Source organism: Trypanosoma brucei, chromosome 5, assembly GCF_000002445.2.
Source record: "Trypanosoma brucei brucei TREU927 chromosome 5, complete sequence".
Lineage (NCBI taxonomy): Eukaryota > Euglenozoa > Kinetoplastea > Trypanosomatida > Trypanosomatidae > Trypanosoma > Trypanosoma brucei.
In genome coordinates this window covers 477,010-492,213 of record NC_007278.1, presented here as the reverse complement: position 1 = coordinate 492,213, position 15,204 = coordinate 477,010, and the positions used below count along the sequence as shown (strand labels likewise).

General features: G+C 49.2%; 6 protein-coding genes across 6 annotated transcripts, besides 5 other annotated features; all 6 read left to right on the top strand.

The window, feature by feature from the left end:
• Positions 1 to 15,204: part of a sequence feature (sequence corresponds to BAC RPCI93-30H13) that runs on past both edges of the window.
• Positions 473 to 497: a sequence feature (AT_rich).
• Positions 850 to 3,111, top strand: Tb927.5.1560 (ATP-dependent DEAD/H RNA helicase, putative; the record flags this gene model as incomplete). The annotated part of the gene is made up of 1 exon (XM_839737.1): positions 850 to 3,111. The coding sequence occupies one exon, from the start codon at positions 850 to 852 to the stop codon at positions 3,109 to 3,111; it is 2,262 nt and encodes a 753-aa protein (XP_844830.1).
• Tb927.5.1550 (mitochondrial carrier protein, putative) lies at positions 3,619 to 4,551 on the top strand (the record flags this gene model as incomplete). The annotated part of the gene is made up of 1 exon (XM_839736.1): positions 3,619 to 4,551. One exon carries the CDS (start codon positions 3,619 to 3,621, stop codon positions 4,549 to 4,551), a length of 933 nt encoding a protein of 310 aa, XP_844829.1.
• Positions 5,786 to 5,810: a microsatellite.
• Tb927.5.1540 (hypothetical protein, conserved) lies at positions 5,867 to 8,074 on the top strand (the record flags this gene model as incomplete). Its single annotated transcript, XM_839735.1, has 1 exon — positions 5,867 to 8,074. One exon carries the CDS (start codon positions 5,867 to 5,869, stop codon positions 8,072 to 8,074), a length of 2,208 nt encoding a protein of 735 aa, XP_844828.1.
• On the top strand, positions 8,364 to 9,980 carry Tb927.5.1530 (hypothetical protein, conserved; the record flags this gene model as incomplete). The annotated part of the gene is made up of 1 exon (XM_839734.1): positions 8,364 to 9,980. One exon carries the CDS (start codon positions 8,364 to 8,366, stop codon positions 9,978 to 9,980), a length of 1,617 nt encoding a protein of 538 aa, XP_844827.1.
• Positions 10,528 to 11,955, top strand: Tb927.5.1520 (heat shock protein HslVU, ATPase subunit HslU, putative; the record flags this gene model as incomplete). The annotated part of the gene is made up of 1 exon (XM_839733.1): positions 10,528 to 11,955. The coding sequence occupies one exon, from the start codon at positions 10,528 to 10,530 to the stop codon at positions 11,953 to 11,955; it is 1,428 nt and encodes a 475-aa protein (XP_844826.1).
• Positions 12,719 to 12,740: a sequence feature (AT_rich).
• Positions 12,810 to 12,917: a microsatellite.
• Positions 13,453 to 14,391, top strand: Tb927.5.1510 (hypothetical protein, conserved; the record flags this gene model as incomplete). Its single annotated transcript, XM_839732.1, has 1 exon — positions 13,453 to 14,391. One exon carries the CDS (start codon positions 13,453 to 13,455, stop codon positions 14,389 to 14,391), a length of 939 nt encoding a protein of 312 aa, XP_844825.1.

Genomic DNA, 15,204 nt, shown 5'->3' with positions numbered 1-15,204 from the left:
TTTGAAGGAACCGTATACACAAGAGCAGGAAGATGAGATAGGAATGGTGTGATATGCACGTTTAAGGTCGTGAAAAGGGGTATGAAAGTGCACAACCACGTGTATGTGTGTGTGCGCGCGCATGCGCCTGGCTCCTTCCCAATCCTTATTCCACCATTTCTCTTCTTTTCTTATCTGTTCTACTGCGTACGTTTCCCCTCCCCCTCCTTCCTTTTTTGTGACGGCTGCTTTTCTCACTTCCACTCGGTAACACCCGTTTGCTCTCGCGCGGATACAAGAGTAATGGGGAAAGGGCGTGCGATTTTTTTGTTCTCACTCAAAAATGGTGTACGCGCATACTTTTTTTTTAATTGAAAGAAGAGAGTGAGGTGAGAATAAAGTGTGAAACAAGGTATTCCACGTTTTCTTGGCCACATTGTTTGCGCTGCTGCCCTCAAAAGTAACTCTACTCTTTTCCTGGCCAAGATTTGGCAAAAAAAAATAATAATAATTTTTTACGCTCCCCTAAGAACATTGAGTTGAAATTTTATTTATCTAAGCCTGTAGCAAGGGGGGACGTGACGCTTTTTCTTTTTGTTTCATCTCCTTTTTTTTTGTTTTAACTGCTTCGAAGGTGTCCGTTTTTCTTCCTGAACTCTCTACATGTTTTCCACCATCCACCTCCCCTTACATCGCTTTCCTTTTCCGTCTTTGTATCTCAATGAGTTCACACCGTGGGCGTCTGTTGGATATTTTTACCAGTGACGGCAGTTACTACCTGTAAAGGGAGAAAAGGCGCTGAAGGAAGCCCCCGCGTGTAAGTCAAGGCACCGTGACGTGTAATACGAAAGAGGGGAGAAGTCGAACGGGATGCCACCGACCCCGTTGCGGCGGAGAGCGACCTCCGCGGAACCCCGGCGGGGCTCACTGCGCTGTGGTAACACCGCCGCGACAAGCAGTAGACGCATAGGTGTCCGTTCGGGTAAAAGTAGCCAAGGAAATGATCTTACTGCTCCGTCCGTGGCTACCGAAGTTATGTTGGAGGATACACCGTCGTTTTTCCAGGGTATTACCGGCGTTAGAAGTGTTCCCATGTCCCACCAGCTATCCGGAGACCAGGACTATGCTCAGTTGATGCCTGGTGAGACAATCTCCACGGGGGGTAACAGCCACAAACGCTCGGGTCAGCAGACACAAGACAAGGTGATGTGGATTGAGTTGGGTCTCTGCAAGGCCCTTGTCCGCGCCATTAGTCACATAGGGTACATTTCACCCACACCCGTACAGGCACAAGCTATACCGGCTATCCTTAGTGGGACCGACGTCTGCGCGCGGGCGGTAACTGGGTCTGGCAAGACAGCCGCCTTCCTGCTACCGTTGTTGCATCTCCTCCTCACGAGAGCTCCCATGAAGCAGACGCGTATGAACAGCAAGCGTCGCTACATCCGGGCCATTGTTTTGGTTCCCACACGGGAATTGGGTATGCAATGCCAGCAGGTTCTACAACAATTTTTGGCATTCACCACGGGTTTGCAAGTGTCACTGGCAATTGGAGGCGTATCACCCTCTGCCCAGCTGGCTGCCCTTGAGGCTTGTCCAGATATTCTTGTTGCAACACCTGGTCGGTTAGTTGATTTGATCCACAACCACAAGGGTGCACAAAGTGCTGTCGATATAACGGGGGTCGAAGTAGTTGTGCTTGACGAGTGCGACAAGATGTTAACTGTTGTGCTCCGGGACCAGGTGGTGGACATTCTCAAACGCGTGCCGGAGGAAACGCGTCAGGTATTGATGTTTTCTGCAACAATGACGACAGAAGTAGATGAGTTTGCGAAAGAACATCTATTTAAACCAAAGAATGTGGACATCGGCCATGTTGCTCTTCAGGCCAAACTGCGTCAGCAGTTTGTTCGCGTTCGTCTGCATGCTGATACATCCCTGCAACCTACTGAGGAAAATCGCGGTGACGTAGCCCCTTCTGCGGAGGGGTGTCAAAAGAAGACCCGCTCTAAACGCTCGCATGATAAACCGCAGAGCGAAGGGCGTCAGAATCACTCGGAGGAATCTGAAAGCGAGGCGGAACACATGACGAAGGTCAAGTCACGTTACTTGGTGGCGCTATGCACAGGTTATTTCCGAGAGAAAACGTTGATATTCACTCGCTACCGCACCACTGCACACCGATTACGTCTCCTCTTCAACGTGATTGGTTTTCCCAGCGTAGAGCTACAGGGTAATCAGCTCCAAGAGGAGCGCTTCGCCTCTTTAGAGAAGTTCGCGTCTGGTGAAGTAAACTACCTCTTCTCCACTGATGTCGCCTCGCGTGGATTAGACATAAAAGACGTTTCGACAGTCATAAACTTCGATCTCCCACCAACACTCACTGCATACATTCACCGAGTGGGCCGTACCGCCCGCATCGGCGGTAGTGGGACCGCGGTCTCGCTGGTTGATGAGAGCAGGGACTCGGATATTATGCGAAAGATACTGGCGGTAAGCGGTGTGGTGAGCAATCATCAAGCGGCCACCGTACGGCGTCGCGATGTCCCAGAGGAGCTGCTGCAGGAGGCCATTAAAAAGATCGACGCCGCGTTTCCCCAAGTGCGGGCCGAACTTGCAGCGGAGGAACTGCACACGAAAATTGAACGTGCGGAACGCCGGTACGGCCGAGAGGCAGGAGAGAAAATTCTTACTGAAAGCGCCGCCGTGCGCCCGCGGAGGGTCTGGTGCCTGAGCCACACGGAACAAAAGAAACGTGAGGAGGAGGCCCGGCGGGTGTATGAAACTGAAGCGGAGGTTACTGTCAACCAATTTCAGCAGGAGTTGGCAAATTGGGATCGTGAGGAAAACAAGTTTTTGAAAAAGCAGCGTAATGAGCGGCGGGCGCAGCGCGAAACGAAGGCCCGTGCCAATGAAAGGGCGAAAAACGCCGCACGTGAACTGCAGCGCAAATCACAAAACAAGTTACAGGCGGGTATAGTGAAGAAGCTGAAGAAGAAAAAGATACGTGATGCGAGGAAGACAAGGCGGGCAGAAAGTAGGGAAAAGAATGGGAAGCCCGCCTATAAGCATCGCGGTGGCGTGAAAAGTATGAAGAAGTCGCGCCATAAAAGGCGCATGTCGAGGCATTAAAGTAGCACAAATGTTGGGTGTGGGATGGCTGAAAAAAGTTGGGGAAAGGAGTGAAGTCGTTCCCGAAACCGGAGCAGGGATGTCCGTGCGTGCATATGGGTGTCGGCCCGCGAAATACGAGGAGGGCGCGCCACAAGCAGGGACGTTCCCGCGTTTAGGTAAAAAAGCCACCCACTACGCGTTTAAGTAATGTTACCGATGTTTTAAAGGTTCGTTTAACACACAGAGTTGCCTACCAGTCACTTATTACTTAAAGAGGGCTGCGTATTTCTGGATGCTGTCGCCCTCGCTGATCCGCTAGTTTATTTCAGCCCCTGTTGTGGCCCCTCTACCTTCAAGTATTCTCTGTTTCCGCAATTTTTCTTTCAATTCACGCACGCACGCAAGTGCACCCGGTGTGCTCTGTAGCTTTGTTAGAGGCACGGCCATTATCCACAACCTTGCTATTGTGTAAGGAAACAAAAGGGCACTAGAAATTTTAGATAAGAGTAGGGAGGGAAAAAAAAAATGGCACTCCCGACATCGCATGTGGTTCAAACCCCCAAAAGACAAGAATACCTTGCATCCTGTTTGTCTGGTTGTGTTGCCGGTGTCTGCTCCACCTGCGTCATAAACCCATTGGATACCGTCCGTGTGCGCCTCTCTGTAAGCCGAAGTGCCACTGGAAAGGCACACAGGAGCCTCTTGTACACTGTTAGGGACCTCTTCGAGGGAGGCATTGTCCACGCCTTTTCGCGTGGTCTCTCGGCAAATCTAATGGCCTCGCTTCCCTCCAATGGTATTTATCTTCCTACATACCGCTGCATTAAGGACCAACTTTCCTCTGCCGGAGTCAACCAGAATGTTCAACCTGCCATTGCGGCTTGTGGTGCCGTGTGTGTGACAAACACGATCCTAGGGCCGATATTTCTGGTGCGGACTCGCGTGCAAGTTAACGAAAAACTAACTGTGCGGCAAACGTTTAGAGATGTGCTGAAGCACGAAGGCTTCAGTGGTTTCTACCGCGGGACCATGACCAATATTGTGGGTCGGTTCGTCGAAGAGGGCCTCTTCTGGAGCATCTATGAACTTCTTAAGCGGTTGTCAAACGAAGCAAGTTTCAAGGGTTCCAGCAACTTTTTTCTGACATCTGTCGCGGTAGCATCGCTTTCGGCCGTGGCGAAGATTGCCGCCACCACCGTCTCTTATCCTTACAACGTCGTTATGAATCACATGCGCAGCGTCAGCTACGTGACAGGGAAACCCGAGTATGAGCGCATTATGCCAACAATACGACACATTTATTACCAAGACGGCATACCCGGTTTTTACAAGGGGCTTGCGCCGCAGCTGTTACGGAGCACGCTAAGTAAGGCTGTACAGATATATTCTTTTGAACTGGCCATGTTCATTTACTTCAGCACTGTCCAACGTCCCGTTGTTTCTTGCGCTCCCGCATAATGCAGGAGCTTTCATAGAAAAAAGGAGAGAACCTGAAAGCAAAAGCATTAAAAACTACGTAACACTCGCCTCTATGGTCCATCAGGGACTCAACGGGACGGGTGAATCACAGGGGCTCCTTTTTTTTTCTTTCGCTTGTTTTTTTTTGTTTGTGTTGCACCTTCGGTCGGTGCTACACCCACTAAAGGAAGCGTTCTCGCGCTGACGCTATGAAAATGCAGCGATGAGCGCGCCACTTTGTTTTGGCGTGGGACGTCCTTCCTTTAAATTGCATACGTTGTCTGCAACGTATGCAGTTGCCACATAACAGGGCGTTTTCTCGTGCCTCATCCCTATGTATCTTATCCCTCCTCATTTTTCTAGATGGTTTCAGCTTTTTTTTTCCCCCCCCCTACACCTCACAAATATCAGTAGCACACTCTAAACGAGGAAATCTCTAATTCTAATTGTGTGTCTGCTGCACTGTGCCGCCGCTAACCTACTACATCCCTCTCCCGTATTATTTTTTTATTTTTAGATTCGTTGCGGCGCATCTTTGTTTTGTGTTGTGGTTTATGCTGCGCATTTCTGTTGTCCACTATTTTTAGATACTGGGTGGTTGAAGGTTTCGCAAAAAGAAAAAAAATGTGGCAACGTGGGGTGATTCATAGATTTTGAGAGGGAAGCAGAAGCGAATGTACGCGATTCTACAGCGTGAAGTGTTTGTGGTGTAGAGTGGGTGCTAGTTCCTTCTTATGCGAAGAGGGAACGGAAAGAGACAAGGGAAAAATCAAAAAAAAAGTGTAGGGAAAGGTAGCCAACTTTTTAAAAATAATTTTATCCAGCGGAGGAAAGAGACGGTATGTGAAGGCGAGAAAAGCAGGGACAAGGCATGTGTGAGAACGCGTAATGGAGACAAAAAACAAAACAAATAAATGACCAGTCAATCCCTGGTTGATTTCTTTTTTTTTTTTTGTCGCTCAAAGTGTTTAAGGATCGAGCGCACTAAGTATAGAAGGATGATGGGATTCTCGTGAAACACGGTGAGTCGTAATTTTAGCTCTTACCTTTGGCTCCCGTTTACGCTACATCATGCACTGGATGCCAAATTATTGCCAGCATATCCCTTGCGACACTGTTTTCATATTGCGCAAGTAAGATGTCGTTTCTGGTGTCCCTTTACTGTCAGAGGGATTTTTTCTTACCCATGCAGCCGCACTGTGCCATTCTTCCGGAGCAAACACACACACACACTTATATATATATATATATATACATATGTGCTTTTCTACCCCGCTTTCTGTATTCTGAAGCTTAGAAGTGGCTCCTCAGAAGGATGAGTAAGAAGCCGAATCCGCACTCTGCAGCGGGGGCGGAGTCTGAGGAGGCACGAGTTGAGTCCTTTGGACGTAAAGTTTTTGAAATATACACCGAGACGGTAAAGCCGTCCATCTTTGATCTACAGTTGCGGCACTACGCTGATTATCTTCACCACTTTGGCTTCTCCATTGAGAGGGAAACCAAGCACTTGAGAGAGGCCCCACGGATCGGAGGCCGGCGCGCACCTGCGCGGTCAGTGGAACTTCTGCCTGGTGCCCAGTGGGGTATTGGGAAAGAAGAACGAGAGGAAGCTGACGCATGGGCACGCGAAGTCGGGCCACTAGAAGGAGTGACTAGACCACATGAAATTGTGACGCGGCTCATTGAACCCTTCAAACGGGTTACGTGGCGGCAGTCCGCTTCACAGTGTGCGCTGAAGAAGGCGAGAACATTGTATTGCTGGCTTTGCAACAATATTAACCCTGAACTTCCCCAACAACAGGGGGATGAAGCTGCAGCGAGCGTACCTGCGCCTGCTGGTGCTGGCAAAAAGGAAGAAGGGAACAGTGTCGCATCGTCGCGTAGCCACAAAAAAAAATCATCGGCGGCATCACACACCGTCGTATCCCTGTGGTCCATGGACTTGTTTGAGGAAGTGCTGGCGCAACGCCGTGCTACCTGCATTGGGATGGCCCAAATATATCAGAAGTTCCTTCAGTTGGCTGGGATTAAGGGCGAAGTGGTAGAAGGATTTCTGCGGAGACGCCCCCCAGGAAAAAGTATTGAATGGGCGTGGAACCTTGTTCAAATTCCCGTGGATGACGACCCGCCGCTTTCGTATCTCGTGGATGTGATGCTCTCCGCTCATTCAGGTCAATGTTTATCTGTCAATCGGCCGGGGGATGCCGCCGAAGATGTTCCAAAAGGTAAACCAAATCAGCAGGGTGAAAGCACGGGTCGTAAGGGAAGGGCCGCTCCCGCCCAACAAGCAACACCGCAGCGGAGCATACTTGAAGGCCCCCTGTTAGCCCCCTTTTGTTCACAGGTGAAGCGTATGGAAGATTTCTACTTTAACACACATCCAGAGAAGTTTTTCAGCACACATTTCCCCAAACGTGCGCGCCACTCGTTGCTGCAGACACCGAAGAGGAAAACCGTGTGGGAAGGTGAACCGTTGATGACACATGATTTCTTCCGTTTTCCCCTGGCCCTGGACCCTTCTGGGCGTCGGTGCTCTAGCATCACGCGGTCCACACCATTTTACATCAAACTTTTCAACGAGGACCCGGAGCATTTCGAGTTGTGCTGTGTTCTCTTTAGAGGAACATTAATGGAACTCCCAGATAACTGTAGCTCAGCTACGGCACTGGGACCCAGGTGGGTATGGCACCAGCGGGAGGAGTCGTCAATGAGTGAAACCTTCACTCTAATGGTACCGGAGTCGGGATATTACTGTATGGTGATTGGTGCACGTGCGATTAGAAAAGATCCCTTCTCGGACCTGATTTCCGAGGAGCCATTTGTCCCCGTTGTTGCTTATCAAGCCTTAGTTACCTTTGTTGCCAACCCGACACCACAGATACCTTGCCAGTATTTTAGTCCATCTATATGCAAATTATTGGAACCGCTGCGATATCAAGTGAAGGAGGGACTCACGCGCTTCATTGTGATGCCATCCTGCGCAAATGTCGTGGCGGTGGCGGTGGTGTTGCTGTATCCTGAAGAAGGCAGACGAGAGCTGCTTTCGTTTCTCAATTTCTCTCCCAAGGATGTGGCTTATACTGGTGATGTTACGCTCCCAGGCTACCACAACGCGGAGGTATGGATACTTTACGCGGCACCTGACCATGACTACGTGAACACAACGGGGCTTCCAAGTCTATCGGCACGCTATAAGCCGAAAACGGTCTCGTCGCTTTCCCTTGTGAACACTGTGGGGCCATCACAGGGTGAAACGGCCCCATGTGTTTCGAAGGGTAAAATGCTTTTCTTACCTTTCGTGACGAACATTGAGGTAAAGAAACTTCTTCCAGAGTCCAAGAAGGTTAACTTCATCCTACCGGAGCCAAACCTTAACGACGAACAACAGATAACATTTAGGCGACTCATTGGAGTGACACCAGAGTTGTACAAAGAGGCGGCTGCGATTGCCGACAAAGACATTACAATTGTCGGCTCACACTTTACTGGGAGGGAAGGTGACATAGAATTCCCCAATGTATAGTAACAGGAAGAAATAAAAATTGCGATGCTTTTGATACCCACGTGCACCGGCGTGCCGTTCTCAGTAGTTGTTGAAACATACTGTGACTGTTCTTTGAGGCTACGTAAATCCACGGCGTCACCTTTCTTCTCCCCCTTGTTTCCCCCTTGCCTTCTCTCCGTCTTTCCACTTCAGGTTTTAACACGCTTCACGAAAGAGGAAGACATTTTTTTTCCAATTTCGCTGTGGCGGTGCCGGGTTAGGCGGATAAGCAGGCACCGTAGAAAAAAAAAATATAGTAACAGTAATAATGCAGTCCTGTGCTGTGATTGGGTGTGGTGCCGCCGGTATGGCGGCAAGTATGGCATTGCGGCGTAGTGGATTGTTGGTGACCTGCTTTGAGCTTGCCCCAGATCCTGGCGGGGTTTGGAATAGTGATACGCGCAGCTCCTTCTCTACGCGTGGCCTCATTTCGCCATTGCACCCCACACTGCGTTGTGTCCTGCCGAAAGATTTGCTAGCGTTCAGCGACATGCGCTTTGACTACACCGTACCGCAGTTTCCTCACCATTCCTCTGTTCGGCGGTACTTGGATCGGTACGCTGCATCAAAAGGTGTTGGGGGGCTTGTGCGTTTCAACACGAAGGTGCAGTCGGTTCGGTACGATGCCACAAGCGCAGTGTGGCACATCATTACAGTTAACGTTGTCAACGGCGATGTGTTTGAGTGGGCATTTGATAAGGTATGTGTCTGTACAGGGCAAGCGCACGAGCCGCGGTATCCGGAAGGATTGAGGGAGCTTTTGGTCCCGTACGTGGAGAGTGGAGGGGAGCTTCACCACGCCTTCCACGTAAAGGATTTCCGGCAATTCAAAAACAAGCGCGTTGTAGTGGTTGGAGATGACGTCACTGCGTGGGATTACTGCTGGGACCTAAAGCGTTGTGGGGCTGATGTGTATCATAGTGGATGCTCATTCCCGGATGAGGGACATTTTTCCGACTCCTGCGACGAGAGTGGGCTGATAAAAGGTTCATACGGGACCAACATGCGTGATATAGTTAGCGCTGCTGTTCAACTTCTCTCTCGCACACCGGGATGGCGGAAAGACGTTGCCAGGGGCAATAAGGTTGTCTCGAATTGGCTGCGCTTTCGGAACGGTGCCATATGGGGTCGTCTATCCAACCTTGGTCAACCCATCGGATGCGAGGGAAAAGGTATTCTATTTTCTAACGAGTGTCTAGGAAAGGTGGAAGTGTTGAAGGAGATGCGAGCTTGTTCGATGGCAGGAAAAGCGTCAGGCTATAGTGATTTGCCACAGAGTGTCTTTATGGATAACGTCGATGCCGTAATATGCGCCACCGGCTATCATCTGCGGTATCCTTTTCTACACGAAGATATAAGAGAAGTGCTAGAGAAACCAACTTGCTTCTTGCCGCAGAAAGGTAACAAATGTGCCGATGATACGTCTGCAAATGCTACGAAAGCGGTGGACCACCGCAGTCTCTATCTTGGTACTCTCTTCGCCCCTAATCCGTCCATTGGATTTGTGGGTATGCAAAAGGAACTGCTTCCACCCTTCCTTCTGTTTGAGGCACAATCCAAATTTGTTGCTTATGCCTTCACCCATCGGTTAAATCTCCCGAACGATGCGGCGGGTCTACTTGCACGACAAGAAGAGTTAATGCGGCGCTACCCTCTCCTTGCTAATCTATACGCCCCGTACGGTCTTGGTTTGTACTCAGCGCTTTACTTCAATGTGCTGCAGGAGGAGCTGCAGGTCGGCGCACGTGATACATACACCTCGGCCATAATGGAGCGGCAGAAATGGATCCTTCTGACTGGTCTGCTCCGACTCGTGCACAAAGCGCGCTCACTGGCACCCTTGAAGCGCAAGCAGCAGCACATCCTTTTCAGCAATACCGTTTAGTGAGTCCATCACAATACATACATGATTTGATATGCTATTTCGTGAGCGGTTGCATATTCTTTACCTTATCTCACCTTCCTCCTCGATGTTCTGATCTCACTGCTAAATAACCATGTGACGTGACGTAGCGTTCGATGATCACAACCATCTTTACCTTGTTCTGGAGACAGCTTCACTTTCTATAATTGTTCTGTCTTACTTCGTACTCTCGTTACCTTGCCTTCTGCTTAGACGAACAAAGCTCTTCTTTCCCTGTATTTTTCAGTTTCTTTATCTTTCCCGCTTGTTTTTTTTTTTACCCCCACTGTTGCCTCGTAGTTGTTTGTTTCGAAGCGCTGCGGGAGTAAACAATATAGGTTGTAAGTATTCATCCAAGTGGACTCGCTACTTAGTGCCGTTTGGTTGGCTCCTTTTTCGACAGCTTGGTTTTTTTTAATCTCCTCGCGCGACTGAACATAAAGACAGCGTAAAGATAACTGAGCAACAAAGGGGGGAAGGCGAGGTATAAGTAGAAACGGGCAGCACCGACAGCTCTCCTGTAATATAAATGATGCGGCGAGTAACTTCTTCATTACCATCGGCACTGAAGCTTGGTAGAAGCTTAGGGCCCAACGTCCGCTTCAGTGGGGGAGCGGCGGCCGTTGAAGCGTCTCCCGCAATCCCACCGAACTCCTCTTCTGGAAAAACGCTTGTCCGTAACATGAAACCGCGTGAACTGATGCAGGAGCTGGACAATTATATTATTGGACAGACGGAGGCGAAGAAAGCGGTGGCGGTGGCGCTGCGTAACCGCTGGCGTCGCCACCAGGTGGACGCGGCGATCCGTGAAGAAATTTCTCCCAAAAATATATTAATGATAGGTCCTACGGGTGTTGGGAAAACAGAGATTGCGCGACGTCTGGCCAAGTTGGTGGACGCTCCGTTTATTAAGGTGGAGGCGACAAAGTTCACCGAAGTGGGATTTCACGGCCGAGATGTGGAGAGCATCATCGAAGACCTCTACAAGGCCTCGCTCACGCAAACAAAACAAAATATCATGAGACGGCATGAAGAAACGGCACGACAGAAGGCGGAGAATCGCATTCTGAAGGCCCTCGCCGGCGTTTCCGATGGCTTCCGCGAGCACCTCCGGAGTGGTGCCCTCGACGATATTGAGGTCATAGTTGAGCTTCAGGAAAAGAAGGAAAAACCGAAAAATTCAGGAACGAATGAAGGTGTGTTCATCTCACTTGAAATTCCTTCGTCGATCGGTGGCCAGCGTCCGCAGACGGTGAAGAAGGTGATGAAGATAAAGGACGCCATTCCTGCTGTACTGCAAGAGGAGCTCGACAAGATTGTGGACACGGAGGATGTTTCTGCTGAGGCGCTGCGTGCCTGTGAGGAGGATGGCATTGTGGTTATTGATGAGATCGACAAAATCGTAACAGCTTCCGGTGGCTACAAGGGACACCAGGCCTCTGCAGAGGGTGTTCAGCAGGACCTGTTGCCGTTAGTGGAGGGAACAACTGTTTCTACGAAGGGAAACGTGCAGATCAAGACGGACAAGATTCTCTTCATTTGTAGCGGCGCCTTCCACAGCGTGAAACCGTCTGACATGTTGGCGGAGCTGCAGGGTCGGCTTCCTATTCGTGTAGAGTTGAAGCCCCTCACCAAGGAAGATTTTCATCGCATTATAACGGAGCCAAGGTACAATCTCATTAAGCAGCACGTCATGATGATGAAAACGGAAGGTGTTGATCTTGTCTTTACCGACGATGCGCTATGGGAAATCGCGTCTATCGCTGCACACATCAACTCCACCGTGCAGAATATAGGCGCACGCCGTCTTATCACCATCACAGAGAAGGTTGTGGAGGAAGTCAGTTTCGACGGCCCTGACAGAAAAGGGGAAACGTTTGTTATTGATGCGGCTTACGTGAGGAACTCTGTCGAGAGCATGATGAAGAAGGTGGACATCAAGAAATTCATCCTCTAGCCGCCTACGAAGAGAAGAAATGGCGACGGAAGGCGGAAAATGAGAAAATAAGGGTATGGGTGATCACTCTTAGAGGAATGGTGGTGCTGTGGTAACCAGCGGAATCTGGACCCAGCACATCGGACCGCATTCACACGTGCTGCATCCTAATATGTGTGTCCTCTAAGCTAAGGTTTATTAGAGGAGTGAAGGCGATAACGTAGGGTAAATTACGAGTAGACAAATCTGTGGGAGGAATGTGATGGAGGGCAGGAGCGTTTCAGTGCAGTATGAAATAAAGGGATGAATGTTAATGGAGCGGCACTGTGTGGACAAGCCTGCCAACGGTTTAAACCTCATATTGTTTGAACAGGTTCACCACCGACGGAAGGAGGGAAAGTATATCAATGGGTTTGGCTTAGGCGAAAGTATCCATGTCGACAGCATTGCAGGGACAATGGGTAGTTGTGTTGTGGTAAGGAAGGGGGTTTATTCGCCTGTGGGTTGCTTCACTACAGGTTGTTATTTTTACACCAAAAAAAAGGCCCATAAATATCCACAAGTGTGGCCGCAGTCCGTCTGTACGCGATTTTACACACTTATTCGTGTGCATTTGTCGGTGTGATGATCGTGTTGCCGGTTAGGGGTTTCAGTTTTTCCATTATTTTAACGCTCCGCATTTAGAGCGTTCGGAATACTCATCCCGCCCCGTTTTGCGTATCTCTCTTGCCTTATTTTCATTTCCATGGAAATGTTGAGGGTTCTTCGCTTACACAAGCGGTACATATATATTATTTTTTTTATATGCACTCACTACCCTCTTTCTTCCTTGGCCATTGTTTTACTATTGTTGTAGTTTTGTGTTAGTGAGTGCTTGTGTGTGTGTGTGTGTGTGTGTGTGTGTGTGTGTGTGTGTGTGTGTGTGTGTGTGTGTGTGTGTGTGTGTGTGTGTGTGTGTGTGTGTGTGTGTGTGTGCGTATGTGAAAGTTGTTGCGCCAATCCGGTGCCGCCGGTAGAGTTTTATGCGGTGATGCTTGGCAATTTCAGGCTATTGTTTTGCGCATTATTTCACGGTAGGTTTTTTTTCTAATTCATTATATTTCTGGTGACGCTCATTCCCATTACTTTTCGAAAAGGGGGAACAATGGAGAGATCCAAGAAAGAAGGGGGGCGCGAAAAATGAGATGCTCTCCTCAAAGAAGGCAAAAGAGGGAAAATCAGAGACTGAGCACGAGCGAGTGATTTTTTTTTTCGGCCACACACTTTCTTCTTACCTTTCTTATTTGTGTGCGCGCCACTATATCCTACTATAAACACTTGTTTTGTCACATCCCCCTCTCGCCCGCGTATGTGTGATAGTGCATGCACAAACGACTAGTTCCCCTCTCAGGTTCTTCCCCTTGCCACCGCCGTTATTATTAATTTCCTCTCGTTCGCTACAAAGGGAAGACACGTGTATATAATCCCGTGGACAGTTGGGTGTAACATTAACGCATATTCACATAGGGGTTTACATCCATGCGACAATGTGTAGTGCGGCGGTACAAGATGCCAAAAAACATGGGTGTTGCCCCCCGTTTCGACACATGGAATGAAAAGTACGAGCCATGGGAACATATGAAGCGCATGGGGCGCCTCGTTGGCACTGGTTTTTACATTCCACCCGAATGGTACAACCATTTCCGCATGTTCCCACCCATTAACCACAACTTTCAGCAGGAAAAAACCCTTAACCCCCACAATGCAAGTGAACCGACACAAGACGACACAAGCACACTTAGCCCAGAGCGTGTGGCCCTTCGAGACGAATTGGCTCGGAAGAGCCGCCTTGTCGCGTCGGAGGGCATGCGGTATTACAACATATTCTGGGTGCGAAAACCTTTGGACACAATGGAGAAGGAATACTATGAACTTAAACGTAGGGGTGTTGACCACGGCGAAGCTATAAGAAAGGTATTACAGGGGTTTTACAGTGGGTTGGCGGTGAAGAAACGTGTGGCAGCTATACAAGCAGAGGAAGCAAAGCTAACGGGCCGTTTTATTACAATGCGCGAGGCCACAGTTGTTCTGGGCGTGTTGGCTAAGTTGCACAAGGAGCAGCTCACACCGCATCAGGTCTCGCTCCTTGCAAAGGAACAGGGAGAAACCACGCAGTCTGGTGCTAAGCTCACAGCAATTGTGTCTCGTACACAACCACACGTCAATAAGGAGGCGTCCAGCCCTGCGACTTCGGAAGCTGTGGGCTCAAACACAGAAGAAGAGTCGCTGTCAGCGGATGCATTAGCGAGTATGCTCTCGGAGGATGGAGAGCAAAGTGCTGTAGGGACGAGGTATCAAGTGGAGGTGAAGGAAACCGCTAACGACAGTGTACGGCAGCTGCGGGAGAAGGCAGAAGATCAGACAGGCTTCCCTGATTGGTATACGGGGGAATCACCGACATACAGTGGAACGAGCTGATGCAGTCGAGATGGATTTGCTTTGATGAAAGCAAACAAATGAGTGCAGTGATATTCTTGCCGCCGGCACAGTCTTTTATATTTTTTTTCTACCCCACGTTCTCGCCGTTTCTACCTACATTGCATATTTTTCTGTGTAAGTTGGTTATCCTTTAACCTTTGTGCTGAACCTTACCTTGGGTGTTTCCCACCTTCTTGAAAGTCTGGTCTGATGTAGGTAGCAGTGTGTCCATGTAATTTTGATCTCTTCATGGATTGGAGGCATGTACGCGAGGTCATCAAATGCCTTACACATTTTTGTGTTCTGCGAGTAAACAATTCATAAAAATGGGGATCAGGATTCAAATCGGGAGCTTCTACACGTGTGTGTCTGAGTGTCAACGCGGTCACTGGTAACGTACCAGCAGCGTAACCCTTTTCGTGTACCTTATTTTTTTTTTCTTTTTTTTTAAATCGCTGACCCGGGTTTCATGCAAATGATCTTTCCCTACGCATTTCCCCACCTAACTAAATGTACGCTGTAACCGCTATCAGTCATAAGCGTGGGCTGGAGAGGACTGTCTGTCTGGGAAAGCGCGGCATCTGTGCGCGTGTGTGAGGAACGAAAAGCCCTCATGCTGTACATGGGACGTAATAGAAAACTTAGCGTCCATCTTTTTCTATCCTTTTTTTTCCAGTTGGTGCTGTATGCTTTGGTGTGTGCACCTGTGCTCATGTAATGCCATTTATTGGCTCATTTATGTTTCCTGTGTGAGTTTCACTCTCCGAATTAACATTCGTTTGCTGTTGAAAGTGTACTGGTCCATCCATTGAT